We start from the raw sequence: 20,142 nt of genomic DNA, 5'->3' as shown, positions 1-20,142 counted from the left end.
TTTGATTAAGAATATATTTTTATTAGACATTATGGTAACAAATCATTACCCTATATATAGTTGATTTATTCAGTGCATTTTTTTAAAAAAGTAACTGAATCCCATTGTAGCTGTTCTTGAAGGAAAAAAACCAATCATTTCTCCAGTTGTTGAGGAGTACTAAAAGCCTCGTACACATTAGCAGCAAAGTCTTTCACTTGCTCCATCATTAACAGATCCTAGCAAAGACGAGAATAAAACATTACAGTTTGTAAACAGAACAGATAATCTGAATTCATTTCTGCAATCAAGCAACAAATTTAGCTCAAAGTTTTGTGGCATTAAGGCCAAAAAGAAAACCATTTAATGAAAGTAGTTTCTTTTATAATAAATTCCTGGAGATATTTATGAAGTTCTTGTATGAGAGACAGTGGGTATGATAAGCATTCAAGCGTGGCTTGGCAACATGAATCGCTTACTGACGAAGGCAGAGACTTTTATGAAAATGGACAAAGATAAAGTATAAATGCCAGAACTCACAACTTTTCCCCCTCACACTAAGAAGATCCAAAATAGTCTTCAAATGGATCTGCGTGTGAGTGTCAAATGCTGGATAAGAATCTGTTGAATAAATGATTACAACAATATATACACACATACATAACCAACCACACAAATATACCTGAGAACAGGGGTTCTTAAGGGATTTGTTAATGTAGATAAAGAAAAAATTACATCTTTCTTTCATTAACCTTTAACTGAAATCTAGCATTCCTTTCAGTTGTGTATGTAAGCAACAGACAGCAGAATAGAACCTGTGAGTTGGCCTTTAGCAGAATTCAGACATTTTTATATCATAGATAGGTAAGTTGCAGAAGTTCCATCAACTGTCATTTTAAAAAGTATTTTGAAACTGTATGCAGTTGGTTTTCGTTAAAACCTACATATTTTACAGTATACACTTACAGGCATTATTCTGAGGTGTCCACAGGCTTTCCCAGAGAGTGAGGACCCATGGCAACAGAAACCATTATGTGGTTCACGCTGCCTGGTGAGCGGCAGAGAAACAGGAAGTGAACCTATCCTTGATGTTCTTTCTTAAGCATCCGAAAATCCAGGTGAGCTTAGCAAGTTTTCATCTCACAAATTCATAGCTACATTCTCTGAATACTACATGGTACTTTAACCCACAGAAATCATAATTAAAAAATTTGGTGGAAGGCTTGTCAATTAATGGTCTAGTATATAAACAATCTACATGCAATGATACTAAGAAAATGTATTAATACTAAGCACTAGTATCAATGATGTTTGTACCTTTTATTTTCATCCTCAATTATAGACTTTAATATAGTATGTAAATTATTTTAGCACCAAAGCTGGTGTTGTACTGTGTGTGTTAGTCACTCAGTCACGTCCAACTCTGAGATCCCATGGACTGTGGCCCACCAGGCTTTTCTGTCTGTGGAATTCTCCAGGCAAGCATACTGGAGTGGGTAGCCATTCCCTTCTCCAGGTGATCTTCCTGACCCAGGGACTGAACTTGGGTCTCTTGCACGGCAGGCAGATTCTTTACCATCTGAGGCACCATGAAAGCCCTGGTGTATATATTATGCTACTCATCAAGATGAACAGCTTACTGATGAAGCCAGAGATTTTTATGAAAATGGAGAAAGGTAAAGTTAAGATTTAAATGCCAGAAGTTACAACTATTTTTTTTTCTTACACTAATATGCACATAAAAATGAAAAGAAAAAATATTTAAAACTTAAGTGTTCAAAAAATTTTGAGCTAAAATTAAACTTAAAATTAAATTAAGTCACATGTGAAGGACAAACCAATGACACTATACAAGAGAAAGGAAGAATTAGAACCCATAGCCTCATAGCTCTTCACGCTCTCAAGCAGAAAACCATAGAGATACTCTAATTTGAGATAAATATTACTGAGAAGATACTATCTTTACACTAGGCCTAGAGTCTCTCTCTTCTCACTGCACATTATGGCAGTAGTTTGGAATTGAGGTGTATTGCGAGTAATTTATTGCTGGTTATACAGTTTCCAAGTTTGCAAATAACTTGGGAAAAAAGTTTGGATTCAAAGCTGTTCTTTAAGTAAAATCGGTCTTATTCAATGTATTCTATTATAAAATGCTTTCCTAAGAAAGGAGATGGAGTTATAGGGAGACGAGTGAAAAATTTAAATACCCTACTGAGTATGCAGCTTTTAATGAACAGATTATTGGTGCACTATTAACAATTATACTTATTAACTATTTAAATGCTTTACTTTCCTACAAAAATGTTTCATTTTTCCTCAAAATCTGAGGGACTGGTTCACTGATTTGCCTCAAGGCACAGCTTAATGCAAAACATTACCACTGTAAATTCAACTGACCACTAGAATATATCTGGACTAAAATGCAGTCTGTCTAACATGTGTTGTACTATAACATGGAGAAAGGTATTCCCAACCTCGTAAAAGTGCCATGATATTATACTCTCATGGGGCACTCTACTGTACTCTACATGTGGCTTCAAGTTTTTGGTTTCTTTGAACAAATATCATAGAAGAGAAATGTAATTTTATGTTAGACAAACAGGACCACAACCAAAAATACAGTCTGTTTTTAATAATAACCCAAGCGCTCCTCTTACCTGAACAAAATGACTAGGCGTTTCACTGCAAACTGAATGGATCTGTCCATTTATTATGGGAATTATCTTAGCTAAAGGCAGGCTGACACTGGAAAGACTGAAAAATCATCACAGTAATAATTACTTTCTGAAATTATCTTATAGGAATTTAATGTTTAATTATGAAAGAAATAGTCATTGAAAAATACTTGAAAATAAAGACCAAACATAATTTTACCATCTAGAAATAACAATTATAACTGACATCATAGTTAATTTCTTCCAGTAATTTTTTTATACATATCTATACTTTTTGGGTGTTTTTAACACCCAGCTATAACCTCCCAAGCAACACTGTTTTGAATTTTTATTCACATGCTATAATCATTCTTTCCATCTCATTAAAAGTTCTTCCAAAGTATTTGTCTGTTTTTTAATAACTATATAGTAATACATCCTCTAGCTGTGACAACTTATATCATCAGCTCCCTATGGTTGGGCATTGAGTTTTTGCCTAATTTTCCTTAATATAAATAACTCTGTATTTACAGTGAATTAATGAGTCGAAGGGTACGAATGCTTTTAAGCTTTAAAATGTATATTGCCAAATTCCCTCTGCTTCTCTAACAGTATGAGAGGATACCTGCTCTATCATGACTCCTTTCTACATCAAGCATTTCTTAACTCTTCATGTGTCTGATAGCTAAAGATGATTATCTCACAGTTTTTGGTATGTATTTCTCTTAATTACTAGCAACGTCAAATAGTTAAGTATAATAAACACTTGAGTCCTACAGGAGTGATCATGAGTACGACAGGAATTAAGAAAAGATTAAAATGGCTGATACAACTGCAACATAATTTTTCTAATTCTCTAGTGTACAAGATCAAGTATTTATTTTATATAAAAATTCTTATCACCATTCAGTAAATAACTAATACTTTTGCTAGATAGAGATTATAGTGAAATTTTGTTGACTGGAGCACCTTAACTTAAGAGAACTTACTGAGGCTGAATTTTTTTTGAGAATTTAAAGAATTGCTATAAAAGATTTTAGGATGACATTTAAATTGCTTCTGAAAATAAACTTTATGACCCTAAGCATTCCAAATCCTCAATGTTAACTGCAAATTATTCCTTTTTGTATAATAAAGAGTGGTCCCAGAGAAATGGGCAAATAACCTCTTGCTCTATGTATCTGAGAATTAAAACAGGCATTGCACATACATACTGCGTATCAGTTACTGTTATCCCCAATTTTAACAGATAAGTTTATAGTCGGTTAACATTGATTTAGTACCTATTATTTTCTGAATTTAATACAAAAAAACTGTAAAAGAGTGTAAATCCTAATAGATTCAAGGTGCTCATGCTGAGATAATAAGAATAAAATAAAGCCATATGCTATCTTTTGGCAGAGTGAATCCATGACTTAGTAATTATGATTAAAATCACTATCATCTGTACTATCTAAACATTCCTAATCCTACAAAATGGGCTACAGAACTAGGAGATTATTCATCAAATGGGAACCTAGAACAAGAATGTCTGGTTGAATTATGAAGGCCAATTATAGCTTATAGTACTGGAATAATGTAAGAGAAAACGTTAAAACTTAAATAACGTTTTCACGAAGTTTTGTATTCTACAGTGTTAAATTAAAAAAGCCTCAATAAGTGAAACTGGCCTATGGAAAAGTAGTTTCACAAGGTAAGTACTTGTGTATAGTGGCAAAATTTTAGAACAAATAAACATTTTAATACTGAATACTGAAAGAGCTCCTCCTAATGAAGGAGTCATTGGTTTAACAGAGTTTAATTTGTTGAAAAAATAAACATTCACATTTGTCGTCTGAGATTTTTCTTTCTGTTACCTGGAACAAAAAATAAACATATCCAAAAGCACTGTTTTATCAGAAGTCCTTAGACTGGTGACATTCTTACATGTCTTCTCACCTGTTCATGGAGCTACCATGCTGCAGGTCTTGTTCAGTAGGTCGAAAGAACTCTGCCATGTTGTCTAGCAGTCTGCTGAACCCTCGGTTCAGACAGGTATTCAAAACTGTACTAAAATCTGGACTACATAAAACAAGATGATAAATTACCTTTTAGATTTTCAATGGAAAAGGACAAAACTTTAATAACCATGTGGCCACCTTTGACAGCCGTACCACCATTTCTAGTCACAATTTTATAAACTAAAACATTATAAAAATATATCAAGGAGTCCATCTTAAAAGTTAGGCATAAAAAGAGGGCTAATTATGTAACACAACACAGTGAGGATATTTGCCCATTTTGCTAGATTTTCTTACATTATTGGCACTTCATAAACATACTTTTATAAACATCAGTAATCATTACTTCTCTTGAGGAAACTCTTAAAAAGGAATCTTCTTCTAATCACTTTTATACTCTATCCTATCATCCTAATGAGACAGAATATTTTGTTAATGTGTACAGGTGAGGAACTGGACACTTGATGCATGAAGAAATTTGTCCTAAGATATGTAACTAGTAAATATAGAAGCCAGAATTTGAACCCAGGCCTTTCTGACCTTAAAGGTCAAGCTCTTTTTGCTATATTATTACCTCACAGAAACTCTTTGATACAAAGAGTGATTTATATGCTATCAGAGTTAGAAACTGCCTAGTTGAACAGCTTAGTTCTGTCTCTGATGTGTAGAAATCTCAACTCAATGCCTGGCAGCGTGGCTGTGGGGGGCTAGGGCTATAAGTTTGGGAATTATTAACATACAAACAGTAAAGTAATGGGAGTAAATAAAATTGCTTGGGGCAGTTGAGGATGAAAAAAGAACAAATACCAGAGAAACATTAGTATTTAAAGGAAAGATAGGCATAGAGGAACCTAAGAAGGAATGATCTGAGAACTGGGGAAAAAATTGGGAGTCTGTCAAGGCAGCCATAAGAGAAAGAATTTCAAGAAAGCCTTGATTAATAGCGTTATCAGAGAAAGGTCAAGAAAGATGAACGCTACAGGTTGACTGGATTTGACAAAAGGACACTGATGACCTTCTTCTAGGGTTTCATGAAGTGATCTGAATAAGAAAAGAAGTGGAGATCGATATTGTAGAAAGTCAAAGGACTAGAACTTGATGAATTCAGATAATAGCTGAATTAACCTAAAAATTTGCTGGTTTTCCTCAAGATGATGAAAAAAATATTAACAGAGGATATGACCTGCCCAGAAAACAAAACTAGAGAAAATGATCTTAAATTATCTTTAATTAAAAAAAAAATACTGATACTTTAATCACTTAAGATAAAAGAAGATGAACACTAAGATTTCACAATGATAAAACTGCCTCAAAGAGTGTAAGTGGCTCAACCAAGGCTGACCAGCTGATAAACAGCAGGGCCAACCCTGAATCTAGGTCCTCTCATCTTCTAATAGGAGAAGGCAATGGCACCCCACTCCAGTACTCTTGCCTGGAAAATCCCAAGGATGGAGGACCCTGGTAGGCTGCAGTCCATGGGGTCGCTAAGGGTTGGAAAGACTGAGCGACTTCACTTTCACTTTTCACTTTCATGCATTGGAGAAGGAAACGGCAACCCACTCCAGTGTTCTTGCCTGGAGAATCCCAGGGATGGGGGAGCCTAGTGGGCTGCCGTCTATGGGGTCGCACAGAGTCAGACACGACTGAAGCGACTTAGCAGCAGCAGCAGCATCTTCTAATACATAATCTGGGGCTTTCCTCATTTGTAACATTCTGGCTGTCTTCTGGGTAATTTTAAAAAGTTGATACTCTATTGAAGGCAGATGTGAGTTTTTATCACTCAAAGATTTAGTAACATTAGAGGTGAACCCGAAAGGGTTAGGGGAAGTAGTTCTCATAACTGAGTATGTGTGTGTGCATACACATTAGCACGTGTGCACATGTGTGTATACCTGAAGACTAGCTCTGGCTGGCAAAAGCACCTCTTCCCAAGTCAGCACTGAGTGACATCAGGTTGAGAGTCAGCAGAGTCAGCGCTGCTGTGGCTGCAATTTTAGTTTTCGTTTTTTTTTTTCTTTACAGGGCTGGTTGTTAAACATATATCAGAATACTCTGGGCATATAAGAATCACCGTTTAAAGCTTTCCTCAAAATATAAATGCTAACTATCTTCCAGTCCCTTAACTAGTATATCAGAATCTCTAGGCTAGGAAAACAGGTAGAGGCAATCCTGGGTATCTTGGAAAAAAAATCTCTGCTTACCTCCCTACCCTAATAAGACAAGCACGAGCGTAGGTAGGAAATCCTACTAAAAGCAGGGGAATATACTTAAAATTTAATTTTAACAAAATATTACGTTCACTATTTGGTCAAGAAGAACTATAAAATGGTCATGAATACATTTAAAACGGAAGCACATGTTCCTGTTACATGCAGTGTACATACCTTTCCAACATGTCTCTAGTTTCATTGAGTAATTTAATAGTGGTAACATCTCTAGGAGAAAGTCCGCAGGCCTGTGAAATTAAAATGCCACACTTCAGGGTTTCAAATATTAGCATAGGGTTATGATGAAACAAACTCAAGAGTTCAGGAAATCTCAAAGTCTATGGTCTATCAACAATAAAAAAATGTTCAACTCAAAAAAACTATACAGGTTGATGTGCACAGCGAGTAGCATTTAAAACATGAGTCACAACAGGATCTTTATAAGATCTTTATTTACCTGAAGGACATATTAACAAAGAAAAATTAGTCTTCCAGGTTGCAGAGGCCAGAGATATTTTTTTCTATTATTGTTAAGGCATTTTATTAGGATATGTATGTGTCTTTTCTCATCAATCTAGTTTAGTCTGAGGGTTCCAGAGGCTTAAATTCAATCCAGGTAAGATTTGGTCCATCATCCCTCTCATTACCTGTTCTGTTGAATTATTTTCTTTTTAAGTCCACTGTTGAATTTTAAAATTTGGAAATTGCTTTATCATTCCAGAAAGCTTTAAAAATACTATTACTGCATCTCCTTGAGATTCTAATTTTTCTTTTTTTGGAACTGCGCGCAGCGCGGGGCGCGCTCCATATGGAGCGGCCGAGATTCTAATTTTTAAGTAAGTTTTCTCCTGTTTCTCTTGTTAATTCTGACAGGTCTGTTCTGTTCATTCAGTTCAGCTTCCATCCTGCAGGGGTCCATGGGGTTCTCTTAAGTGGGTTACAATATATCTCTGGAGCCTCCGGGGGAGCGGGAGGCAGGCAATGAAAAACATGGTCATCTTTGTTCTAACAGGGCCTTTAGGCTGAGGTGTGGCACAAGGGCCTCTTTGGTCCAAGACTTCTCCAGTTGTGAAGTGAGAAAGATCCTTCTCTCAACTGCAAAGAATGGATGCAATCTGCTTACATGTTAATAAACAGCAATTATTTTAAAAGAGGCCCGTAACCTGTAATCCTTGGTATTTTTATTATTCTTAATCAGTGAGTAACGTAGATCACAACTGTCTGGGACACACCAGGGTATAGCAACACCACGGTTGATAACTGTTAGAACTGGCCTTTGTTTCTCAACTGGATGACTACAACCTCCTTGAGTGCACTCTGATACTGTCATCACTGATTTATCTTCAAAAGCAAACATGATCGTGGTACTGACCTGATCAAAATTCACCTTTGTCTAGAACTAGAAGTTTAGACTCTTTATCTAGGCATACAAAGCTCTTTATGATACTGTCCCCAACTACCAGCTTTATCTTCTGTTACTTGATCTCATACAAATATGCTTTAGCCACTGGAACTGAATTTGTCTTCCAAATTCCCCAGGTTTACTGAGCATGCTTATTCATTTTATATCCCAATCATACATTATAGTGTCTGTCTTATAACTAATATTCAATAAAATCTTGCTGAATATCTAAAATGCTTTCTAACTAGAAATCAATCACATTTATAGTTTGTTTTCTAAATTAATGAGGTTTTATTTAAGTTATTGAAATATATGTCTTTCAATCACTTACCTTTCAAGAGACTCAGAAATCTAAATTTTAAGACATAATGAAAAAAACATTAAAAACAAAGAGCAACTGGTTTGGTTAAATAGCTTTGAATTAAGTACCTGAACTGCTAATGGAGTTTCTTCATCTGGCATCATATAATGGCATAATAAAGATTTGGATCCATCGTTATTAATCCAAGAAGAAGATTTATGCTGCTCAACGAGATCTCTGATTTCTTTTAGTTTTTGCTCCAAGTCCAAAAGGGACAAAGAATGTTTAAGAGAAACACTAGAAACAGAGAAAAGAAAACTGGGATAAAGTGAAACTATACAACACGTCCTATTAATACTCTTTTCCTAACAGGTTACTACTGGAGATCCTGTTTCATCCAGTCAAACCTGAAACTACTGACTATGAAATCATTAGAGGAGATTAAGAAATCAGCCACTGGTTTGTGGCCAAGAAAAACCTTGTTGCAGATTTCACAAGAAAATTCCCACTGTAATTAAAGATACTGCCTGTATGAACAGGAGTTAAAAGCCTCAGAGGCAGATTTTTAAAAGCAGGTCTTCTGTCTCATGACCCAAATATTTTTGGTTTGTTTTGAAATCAATCAATAAACAATGAAACATTAAAGCTTTCCCCTTAGTATCAAAAGGTTGATACTGATGAAGAAAACGGATTCCACAATGTAATACCCCAGGGCTGGGTCTGTATTAGGTTAAAAGAGTTTTGCAGACCACCATTTGTCAAGTCACTAGCTTCATCAGAACTATGCTAATTTTTCTTTTATTCATCAGAATCAGGAAGTTAAGAAAAGGCAAAGCAAAATGCCTTACCTTCCTAAAATCTTTTGCACAGCCTGTTTAATGACAGTGATCAATTCTGTCAGGCCTATAAAAACAAAAATAAATGTAAAAGCCTTATTTACATTTTCAATTCCTCAATAATACAAATGAATGAATTAGAATTTACAGATCATAAATAAGAATCTTACCATCTCCAAGGAGGTGCTGAATACTTGATAAATATTGCTGTTGGACATCTGGGGGGGCAAGAACTGTCTGTATAAAATAGATAGAAGGTACTCAATATTATTAATAAATAATAATGTTTTCATTATAACTTAAGCTGAGATTCTAGGACCTAGAACAATAGGAAACACTACTCTTCAACATAACAAAAAGTCTAGTTTCAAAGTATGAAGAAAAATAATGATTAAAATTTACAATCCCATGAAATATAAAGATATTTATTCTATATAAATTATCATGATAAATAATATTTGGTTACATTTTGAATCTCTTGAAAGATAAGGCAGTATCAATTTAAGTCTATTAAACTTACGGTGCCATTTTTGCCAACTGCTGCATTATCCAAATAAATATATCCACCGATTATGTTTAACTGGACTCGCAAAAGAACCACCAGCATGCAAGTACTGTATACAGCTACGATACTTCTTGTGAAACCTTGGCAGAGAAAAGAAAACCTCTTGGTACTAATTATTAAAACACAAACAAATGTGTAAAATCACAAACCATCCCTATGTTATTTTTTCATAAGACAACTTAAAATATACATTTATAATTATTTCAAGTACAAAAATGTATCAATTCAAAATATTTCATAGTTTATCTGCTTAAAAAATATTTATTGTCAATTAGGAATGATCTCTTAATTGAAACAATAACCAATACAGATAATAATAAATATATTCAGTGAAGAGTTAAAGGACTGGGAAGCATTCAGTTGTAGCCTCAGAACTCTGAGCTGTCCAGGGAGCTCGTTCAGAATCAGAGAAGAGGGCTGAGCATGAAGAGCTCCAGCTGTCATTGGCAGGTAAAAGAAGATAAAGGATAAGCTCACACAGGGATGGAGGAAGGTCGGCTTCACAGGTGCTTAGGACAGTGTTCAAAACAGAGGTAAGAGAAAGGTGTTGACTCTTGCTGAAAGGTCCAATAGGAGGAAAATGTCCAGTGGATTTAGCAACACTACTGATCTTGCGATACCCGCCTGGAGATACAGGAGTGGAAAGCAGGCTCCAGGTGTGCCAGAGAGTGATGGGGAGTGCAGGAGAAAAGAGAGAGGATGTAGTGTTGCACAAGGGGGATGAGAGAGTGCAACAGCTGGAAGGAGATACAGGGCCCTACACACGTTCATTTCATTTTCAAACAGGCGAAGCTTGAGCATGATTTGTGCTTCCCTGGTGGCTCAGTGGTGAAGAATCCACCTGCTAAGCAGCGGACACGGGTTCAATCCCTGGGTCGGGAAGATCCCCTGGAGAAGGAAATGGCAACCCACTCCAGCATTCTTGCCTGGGAAATTCCATGGACAGAGGAGCCTGGGAAGGTGTAGTCCATGGGGTCACAAAGAGTCAGACATGACCAAACAACAACAAGCATGATTCAGTTGATAAGGATTAGCTGAATGGATAGGAAAACACAAGAAAGAGTATGAAGTTCTGAGACATGGAGATACATATATCTATCTGTCCTAGGGAAGCTTTTTGTTTGAAATTTTTATCACTAATGACAGTTTACATACAATATCAAAGTAAAATTACTATTTAGGCTGGAGTAAAAACTTCCTTTATTGTAGCTATCAGTACCTAATATACACACATGTAGTCTAGGATAGGTTTATGTATTATTATAACAAAAATACCACCACCACCACCACTAACATTACTCAGTAGCTTCTACGACCAGACATCAATCTACTTGCTTCGTGAGAATTATTTAATCCTGACGACAACTCCATGTGGTAGGTAAAGAAGAGTCACCCACATAACAGAATACAACAATTTCCCATTAAAAATATTTTAAGGCTATGACTTGAAATATGTAGGCTTACTTATTATCTTCAGATCCTCCCATATTTCTAGCTTGTTTGAAGGCCTAAAGAAAAATATCAGAAAATATGAAAATAATAATCTAGATAATTTAATAGAAAACTTTGAACTTTGCAGTTCAATATTTAATTATATTTTATCACAAGATAACTATAACTGTAGAGACAAAGCCCATAAGCTATACTAAAAAATGACTATAATTTCAGTAACTGATGACAACACCCATTTTCATAAGAGTCAGAGACACGACTTAGCGACTAAACGACTACCATCCCCATTACCTGTGAATGTCCTTCCAGTCTTTCTCCTCCTTCTGAGCACATGCATATGTGTACTACAAAATCATATAGGAAAAGCAGGAATAATATTTATCTTTCCCTTATTTACTATTTTACAAATAATGAAGTAGGTCTATAATCCTTCAATGGTAAGTAATTTTTTTTAATATTATTACAAACACAGGCATTTAAATGTATATTTGATGTGTTTCTAGCCACTGTAGTTGTTACCCTTATTGATGTTCAAACTGCCCATCTTTGACTATTGTGGGGCTATCCAGGTTACTCCCTAAGTTCTTCTGACATGAACCCTTTAGTCTTTGATAGCTTCCTTGCTTTTGGACACAAAAGGTGTCTGGGTTCATTCTGTTCAATTTTTGCTGCAAGCCTGAAATCATCCATTTCTCTGAGAGTCCTGGTTTCCAGTAGCACAAAATGCTAGTCTGAAACTGCAAACTTAATCTAAGGACTTTGATTAAGGATTCACTACCTATGGGGCAGGTCATTATTTCTAAGCCTTTTCAGAAGACTCAGCTAGTATACTATATGTGTGTATTTATTTATTTATATGAACATATATTAAAGGATAAAGTACATCATGAATTCATATTTATACTTCAAATTCAAAATTAGGATCACTTTTTTTTTAATAATCTCATTAATCTTATATCTGTATTTCTTTCTGCCTGCACAAGAAATCAGTGAAACCAATATAATTACAATTTGCCTCATCCCTCACTCTGTGGACAACAGTCTCAGAATAGCAATACTGAAAAGAGTTTAAGTTTTTTGTTTTTTCAATTTTGTATGCTCTAAGAGTATATATCCCACTAAAAATACACAATCAAATTTCCATTTTAAAGTCACTTGGCATAGTTTCTGTTGGGTTTCCCTGATGACTCAGTGGGTGAAGAATCTGCCTGCAATACAGGAGACACAGGAGACATGGGTTTGACTCCTGGGTCGGCAGGGTCCCCTGGTGAAGGGAATGGCGATCTGCTCCAGTATTCTTGCCTGGAAAACCCCATGGACAGAGGAGCCTGGCAGGATCACAAAGAATTGGACATGACTAAGCACGCATGTACAGCACAATTTCTGTTTTTGTGATTGCGACACCAACTAGATACACATTTAGGTTATTTCATTTATTTTACTATCACTTTAGACATTGCTTTTCAAACACTAAACATAATTTATGTTTAGACAACTGGTGAAAAGTGAAAGTGAAGTCGCTCAGTCGTGTCCAATTCTTTGTGACCCCATGGGCTGTAACCTGCTAGGCTCCTCCAACCATGGGATTTTCCAGGCAAGAATACTGGAGTGGGTTGCCATTTCCTTCTCCAGAGGATCTTCCCCACCTAGGGATCGAACCCTGGTCCCCGCACCGCAGGCAGACTCTTTACTGTCTGAGCCACCATAGCATACTATATACACCTTTCCTTTAACTTTTTAAAACTTACAACAGTATATCCTGGAGATCATTCCATAATAGTATATAGATAACAGCCATCATTTTTTTTTTTTTAAACCACAGCATAGGACTCCACTGTACTATGTGGATGGAGTTCACTGCTGTTCAAATCACCTTCACGGTAGAACCAGTATTTTTGGTCTCATATTTCCAATCTGTCACAGATGAACACTTTTGTAAAATACAATAAAAATAAATTGCAAGAAAAATGAAATTTAAAAAATGACAAAAATACAATCCCATATTCTTTATTATTATCATCAGGCATAAATTTACATTTCAATAAGAAGTTGAACTACCATTACAACTGTGGGGTATTACTAGTTTCTTATCTTTCTTTGCCACTGGAGGGACTGCAGAGCTTCAGGTAACCTTTTACTAGATGGCACAAGTTTGATAGCTACATGGAGAAAATCCTACCGGGGCCCTACTGCAGCCTTAGCTACCATTCAAGGCTTGTTGTGGAATACCATATTTTAGTCCTAAATTAAACTGGGAATCAACCATAATTCAAGGATTAGGTATTTTAATGCAGTTAAATCACATCTCTTGAATGTTGCCTAAGATAAATCTCAAAGTGATTCTTACCGAAATTCTAAATGAAATAAGGAAATAGCCGTTCCAAAATTTTAATAAAGTAAGTACTCAACAGCAGCTGGCTATGGAAAGGCAAATTAAGGTTTTCTGTCTTGAAACTGTACTTAGCTGGCACGATTTTGGTGGGACAGGACAGAATTACAGCCGCACAGGACATTTCTTCCTTTTGACATTCACTGCTAACAGACTTAAAAGTAGATTTAGGTGAAAGTGAAATCGGTAGTTACTCAGTCGTGTCCGACTCTGTGAGACCACATGGACTGGAGCCCACCAGGCTCCTCTGTCCGTGGGATTCTCCAGGCAAGAATACTGGAGTGGGTTGCCATGCCCTTCTCCAGGGGATCTTCCTGACCCAGGGATTGCACTCAGGTCTCCCACATTGAGGGCAGATTCTTTACCATTTGAGCTGCCCAGGAAGATTTAATTGAGATGAGACCTAAAGTACAGCATGGTAAATACAGTTAACAATGCTTTTGTATACTTGGAATTTCCTGAGAAGAGATCTTAGGTGTTCTCACCACACGTTAAAAAAATGGTAACCACGTGAAGTGACAGATATATCAACTAGCTTGATGGTGGTGATCATTTTTAATGTATGCGTTTACAAAAAATAAAAAAAAAATTCACCTTATCTTTTTAAAAGATTTTAATTCTGAACCTATGTAACGGGTACTTTCTATGCCAAGATTCCTATCAAATAATTTGTCTAATGGAAATCAACTCCAAGTTAATATGACCAGGCTCTTTAATGTTACCAAAATATATTACCAAATTAAGAATTAAGCTAATCCTTTCTAAGTGTTCTGCCTCTCTTGTGATGAAGGATGTTTAAGATTCTCTGCCACTGAAACTTCATTGCCACCAACTGAATATAACAATTTCAAATCAAAAGAAAGGTAAGAAAAAATAACATGAAAATATTTAAAGAGGAAACAGGCAATGATGAGAACTGTTGTCCATCTTATCCTTCCAAGAATTCTCCTCTCTGTGTGTAAAGAAAAGAGGGCTCATGCCTTTTCTTTAAAGCTGCCCAGGTTTACCCATCAAAATTAATCCCTTTGTTCTCTAGCCTCTCACATTTTCTTCCCACATTTTGCTTTTACTTTTTAACACAGATTAACCACAATAATAGAGATTTGCCAAGAAAACGCACCGGTCACAGCAAACACCTTCTTCAAACAGCACAAGAGAAGACTCTACACACGGACATCACCAGGTGGTTAACAGTGAAATCAGACTGATTATATTCTTTGCAGCCAAAGATGGAGAAGCTCTATACAGTCAGCAAAAACAAGACCGGGAGCTGACTGTGGCTCAGATCATGAACTCCTTATTGCCAAATTCAGACTTAAATTGAAGAAAGTAGGGAAAACCACTAGACCATTCAGGTATGACCTAAATCAAATCCCTTATGACTATACAGTGGAAGTGAGAAATAGATTTAAGGGACTAGATGTGATGGAGTGCCTGATGAACTATGGGTGGAGGTTCGTGACATTGTACAGGAGACAGGGATCAAGACCATCCCCATGGAAAAGAAATGCAAAAAGGCAAAATGGCTGTCTGAGGAGGCCTTACAAATAGCTGTGAAAAGAAGAGAAGTGAAAAGCAAAGGAGAAAAGGAAAGATATACCCATTTGAATGCAGAGTTCCAAAGAATAGCAAGGAGAGATAAGAAAGTCTTCCTCAGAGATCAATGCAAAGAAATAGAGGAAAACAAAAGAATGTGAAAGACTAGAGATCTCTTTAAGAAAATTAGAGTTACCAAGGGAACATTTCATGCAAAGATGGGTTCGATAAAGGACAGAAATGGTATGGACCTAACAGAAGCAGAAGATATTAAGAAGAGGTGGCAAGAAAACACAGAAGAAATGTACAAAAAAGATCTTCATGACCCAGATAATCACAATGGTGTGATCACTCACCTAGAGCCAGACATCCTGGAATGTGAAGTCAAGTGGGCCTTAGAAAGCATCACTACGAGCAAAGCTAGTGGAGGTGATGGAATTCCAGTTGAGCTATTTCAAATCCTGAAAGATGATGCTGTGAAAGTGCTGCACTCAATATGCCAGCAAATTTGGAAAACTCAGCAGTGGCCACAGGACTGGAAAAGGTCAGTTTTCATTCCAATCCCTAAGAAAGGCAATGCCAAAGAATGCTCAAACTACTGCACAATTGCACTCATCTCATACGCTAATAAAGTAATGCTCAAAATTCTCCAAGCCAGGCTTCAGCAATACGTGAATCGTGAAATTTCAGATGTTCAAGCTGGTTTTAGGAAAGGCAGAGGAACCAGAGATCAAATTGCCAACATCCGCTGGATCATCGAAAAAGCAAGAGAGTTCCAGAAAAACATCGATTTCTGCTTTATTGACTATGCCAAAGCCTTTGACTGTGTGGATCACAACAAACTGTGGAAAATTCTGAAGGAGATGGGAATACCAGACCAACTGACCTGCCTCTTGAGAAAGCTGTATGCAGGTCAGGAAGCAACAGCTAGAACTGGACATGGAACAACAGGCTGGTTCCAAATAGGAAAAGGAGTACGTCAAGGCTGTATATTGTCACCCTGCTTATTTAACTTATACGCAGAGTACATCATGAGAAATGCTGGGCTGGAAGAAGCACAAGCTGGAATCAAGACTGCCAGGAGAAATATCAATAACCTCAGATATGCAGATGACACCACCCTTATGGCAGAAAGTGAAGAGGAACTAAAAAGCCTCTTGATGAAAGTGAAAGAGGAGAGTGAAAAAGTTGACTTAAAGCTCAACATTCAGAAAGCTAAGATCATGGCATCTGGTCCCATCACTTCATAGGAAATAGATGGGGAAACAGTGGAAACTGTGTCAGACTTTATTTTTTTGGGCTCCAAAATCACTGCAGATGGTGACTGCAGCCATGAAACTAAAAGACGCTCACTCCTTGGAAGGAAAGTTATGACCAACCTAGACAGCATATTAAAAAGCAGAGACATTACTTTGCCAACAAAGGTCCATCTAGTCAAGGCTATGGTTTTTCCAGTGGTCATGTATGGATGTGAGAGTTGGACTGTGAAGAAAGCTGAGTGCCGAAAAAGTGATGCTTTTGAACTGTGGTGTTGGAGAAGACTCTTGAGAGTCCCTTGGACTGCAAGGAGATCCAACCAGTCCATCCTAAAGGAGATCAGTCCTAGGTGTTCATTGGAAGGACTGATGCTGAAGCTGAAACTCCAGTACTTTGGCCACCTCATGCAAAGATCTGACTCATTGGAAAAGACCCTGATGTTGGGAGGGATTGGGGGAAGGAGGAGAAGGGGACGACAGAGGATGAGATGGCTGGATGGCATCACCAACTCGATGAGCATGAGTTTGAGTAAAGTCCGGGAGTTGGTGATGGACAGGGAGACCTGGTGTGCTGCGATTCATGGGGTCACAAAGAGTCGGACATGACTGAGCGACTGAACTGAACCACAGTAAGTCTTGAATTAAGACAATTTATTTTATCTAATTCCTCCTTTGGATGACAAGGTCTTAAAGGGACAAAGACCTTCTCTTAATTACCTTGAATCCTATGTTTAATCACCAAAAAAGAGTGCTACTGTGTTTGTTGCTACACTTACTGGGTTTGTTGCTACTGATATGCTGCTTTTAATAAAGCGTATTCACTTATTTCATTTGTCTTGTCTTCCCAATAAGACTAAAATTTAAGTCAATTAAAGCCTATTTTTTTCATCTCTACCTTATGTGCATACAGGCAATTAAGTATTTATTTTACTGGGAGCAATCTGCTTGTATGCTTCTTCTTTATATGATTATATGAACTAATTTATAAATTAAACCCTACATCCGTAAGTAGTAAAAGTGTGTCAATCTCTAAGAATCACGAAGTTAGGGAAAAAATTCTTATTGTTAGCATTATACTTTAATCAGATTAAACAATCTGATCAATTGGTTGAAGGAAAGAAGATCCAGGTTCTACCTTTTCTAAAACAGTTAACTCTCAGAACTGTCGGCATGATGTTGATGAGTAGAATCGTAACTCTGCATGGACTATGGATAGTCAATAATATGTACTTAGTTGCACTATTGCAAAATGGGTGTATTATCCAGGTACTCACACTTTTTTGAGGGGATATATTTTCTTTTATTGTTACTTGATTTTTAAACTTTGTTTTAACCCTTTAAAAACTGCTTATGACATAATTTGTCTTAAATCCATTCTAAGCTGTGTATGTTTTCCAATTAAAAAATTATAATTTACACTCTCCAAAAACACTATACAAATCTATTGTATACAAATCCATTTGTGTACCTGAGTACACAAATCCATTGTTATTTTGGAAGGTATGACTTGATTATAGAAAATGTTTTCAAAGGACCTTTCCAGCTTGCTGTATCATCTGCCTGAACACTAAATTCCTATTTGCAAAGTGCAGATGATAGATACTATCTGCCTCACAAGGATATTGCAGAAATTAACTGGGAGTAATGTATCCAGCACAGGGCCCGGCACAGAGAGACACCCCAGAAAGAGCACTTTCTATCCCCTGCCTACTGAAGGATGGTTACAAGGCAGGTGAATATTTTTTGCTAAGGCCCCAATGATTAAAATACATTCAGTGAAACCTTTCTTCACTCCTCGCCCCTACCTTCTTCTTGTCCATTAAAGGAAGAAGCATTTCCTTCTGGAAATCTTTTTAAATTAACACAGCATCACACTAAATTACAGTATTCCAGTACACACTACGGGCTTCCCAGGTGGCTCAGTGGTAATCTGTCTGCCAATGCAGGAGACGTGGGTGTGATCCCTGGATCGGGAAGATTCATGGAGAAGGAAATGGCAACCCGCTCCAGGATTCTTGCCCAGGAAGTCCCATAGAGGGGAGCCTGGTGGACTGCAGTCATGTGGTTGCAAACGAGCCAGATACAAGTTAGCAACTAAACAAAAATAATACACATTATGCTCCATATATAAGGGCCTCTGTGTGAAAGTGTACACAGTACACTGTCGCGGTATGATAAATCATTATCATACGCTCATGTTTTATTTGTACTTCGTCTTACTAATCATATAAGATGTAAGCTCATATGCCTTATTTATTTAAAATGCATGTTCACATGCTGTATCTATTACACCATAAACTCTTTAAGAGACACAATATTTAATGTAACTGGCAGCTTCACAATACCTGGTTCAGCAACACATTCAGTAAGTACTCAAAATTATATTTCTGAATAAGTATCAAAGTGACAGAAGACCTCTTCACGTGAAAACTAGATGCATACAAATACCGTCACCCTAGATACTTTGCACATCAAGGCAGAGCATAAACAAATGGACAAAATATGAATTCAACGATATTGTTAGTAAATATTTTTTCTAAATGTGCCTATTTATCCTAAGCTTTAATTAGACAGAAAAATAAGGAAATTAAAGACTTTTGAAAAGTATTTCAGGTTCAGTCTATAAACTCTCAGCATGCTGCATAAATGAGAATTGCTGTAACTTGCGTTTACCTGGTTTTCAGCAGAGCTGTAAGGCTCTCAGAGTTGAGCTGCTGCATCAAGGCTTCTCTCAGTGTTGGGAGCATGGACAGCACTGTAATACAAACAGAAAATGAGAAAGTTCATGAGTGACAGGACTGCCTTCCCTGAGAAATGCACATTGTTTTGGGCTACATGACAGAGCTAGCAAATAATGAGTGTCAGGAGGGAAGGTGAAGGCTGGAGCTTTCAAATAAATTTTTAATAATAAAAACTAGTTACACACTAATAAATCACTTATCTGCTCACAAGAAGCAAAATTATGCATATACCTATTATGATCACAAGTACATACAGAAAAAAAAATGGAAAGAATTAATTCCCAAATCTTAACAGTGTTGGTCTTTGACCTATGGACTATGGATAATTCTTTATTTTTGCAGATCTTTTTAAAAAAATGTTTATTTCTGGTTTAATAAAATGATATTTTATCTTTAGCTAATCCTTTTGCTTCACATTTTATTTATAATTTTAGAAAACATTTAGTTATTAAAGTTACTACACAGCAATGGGCTTCCCTGGTGGCTCAGTTGGTAAAGAATCTGCCTGCAATGCAGGAGAGAGCTTGCAATGCAGGATACCTGAGTTCGATCCCTGGGTCAGGAAGATCCCCTGGAGAAAGCAATGGCAACCCACTCCAGTATTCTTGCCTGGAAAATCCCATGGGCAGAGGAGACTGGCGGGCTACAGTCCATGGGGTCACAAGAGTTGGACATGACTTAGCGACTAAACCACCAACCACCACCACAAAGCACAGGCATTTGATATAACCTAGACAAAAGTGCATCAGGCTATTAACAGAAACTAAGAACTGCTGAGCTGTAGTTTTGGTTTTGACAATGGCTACTGCCTGTAACTCTGAATA

The 20,142-nt window shown here is 36.8% G+C and overlaps 1 protein-coding gene across 1 annotated transcript in view; it reads right to left on the bottom strand.

Annotated features, from left to right (window-relative positions):
• PEX3 (peroxisomal biogenesis factor 3) overlaps positions 1-20,142 on the bottom strand; it is a 34,195-nt gene continuing 14,053 nt past the window's right edge. The window contains exons 3-12 of the mRNA XM_061130344.1: positions 19,251-19,332; positions 11,409-11,452; positions 9,900-10,024; positions 9,550-9,616; positions 9,392-9,446; positions 8,672-8,840; positions 7,018-7,088; positions 4,572-4,694; positions 2,637-2,733; positions 1-218 (exon numbers count right to left, since the gene is read on the bottom strand). Coding sequence (XP_060986327.1) covers positions 135-218; positions 2,637-2,733; positions 4,572-4,694; positions 7,018-7,088; positions 8,672-8,840; positions 9,392-9,446; positions 9,550-9,616; positions 9,900-10,024; positions 11,409-11,452; positions 19,251-19,332 — 917 coding nt within the window. The 3' untranslated portion in view covers positions 1-134. The remainder of the gene's footprint in view (positions 219-2,636; positions 2,734-4,571; positions 4,695-7,017; positions 7,089-8,671; positions 8,841-9,391; positions 9,447-9,549; positions 9,617-9,899; positions 10,025-11,408; positions 11,453-19,250; positions 19,333-20,142) is intronic.

Source organism: Dama dama, chromosome 26 (assembly GCF_033118175.1).
Source record: "Dama dama isolate Ldn47 chromosome 26, ASM3311817v1, whole genome shotgun sequence".
In the NCBI taxonomy this organism is placed as follows: Eukaryota; Metazoa; Chordata; class Mammalia; order Artiodactyla; family Cervidae; genus Dama; species Dama dama.
Note: the sequence above shows the minus strand (reverse complement) of the source record. Positions and strands in the feature narration are given on the sequence as shown.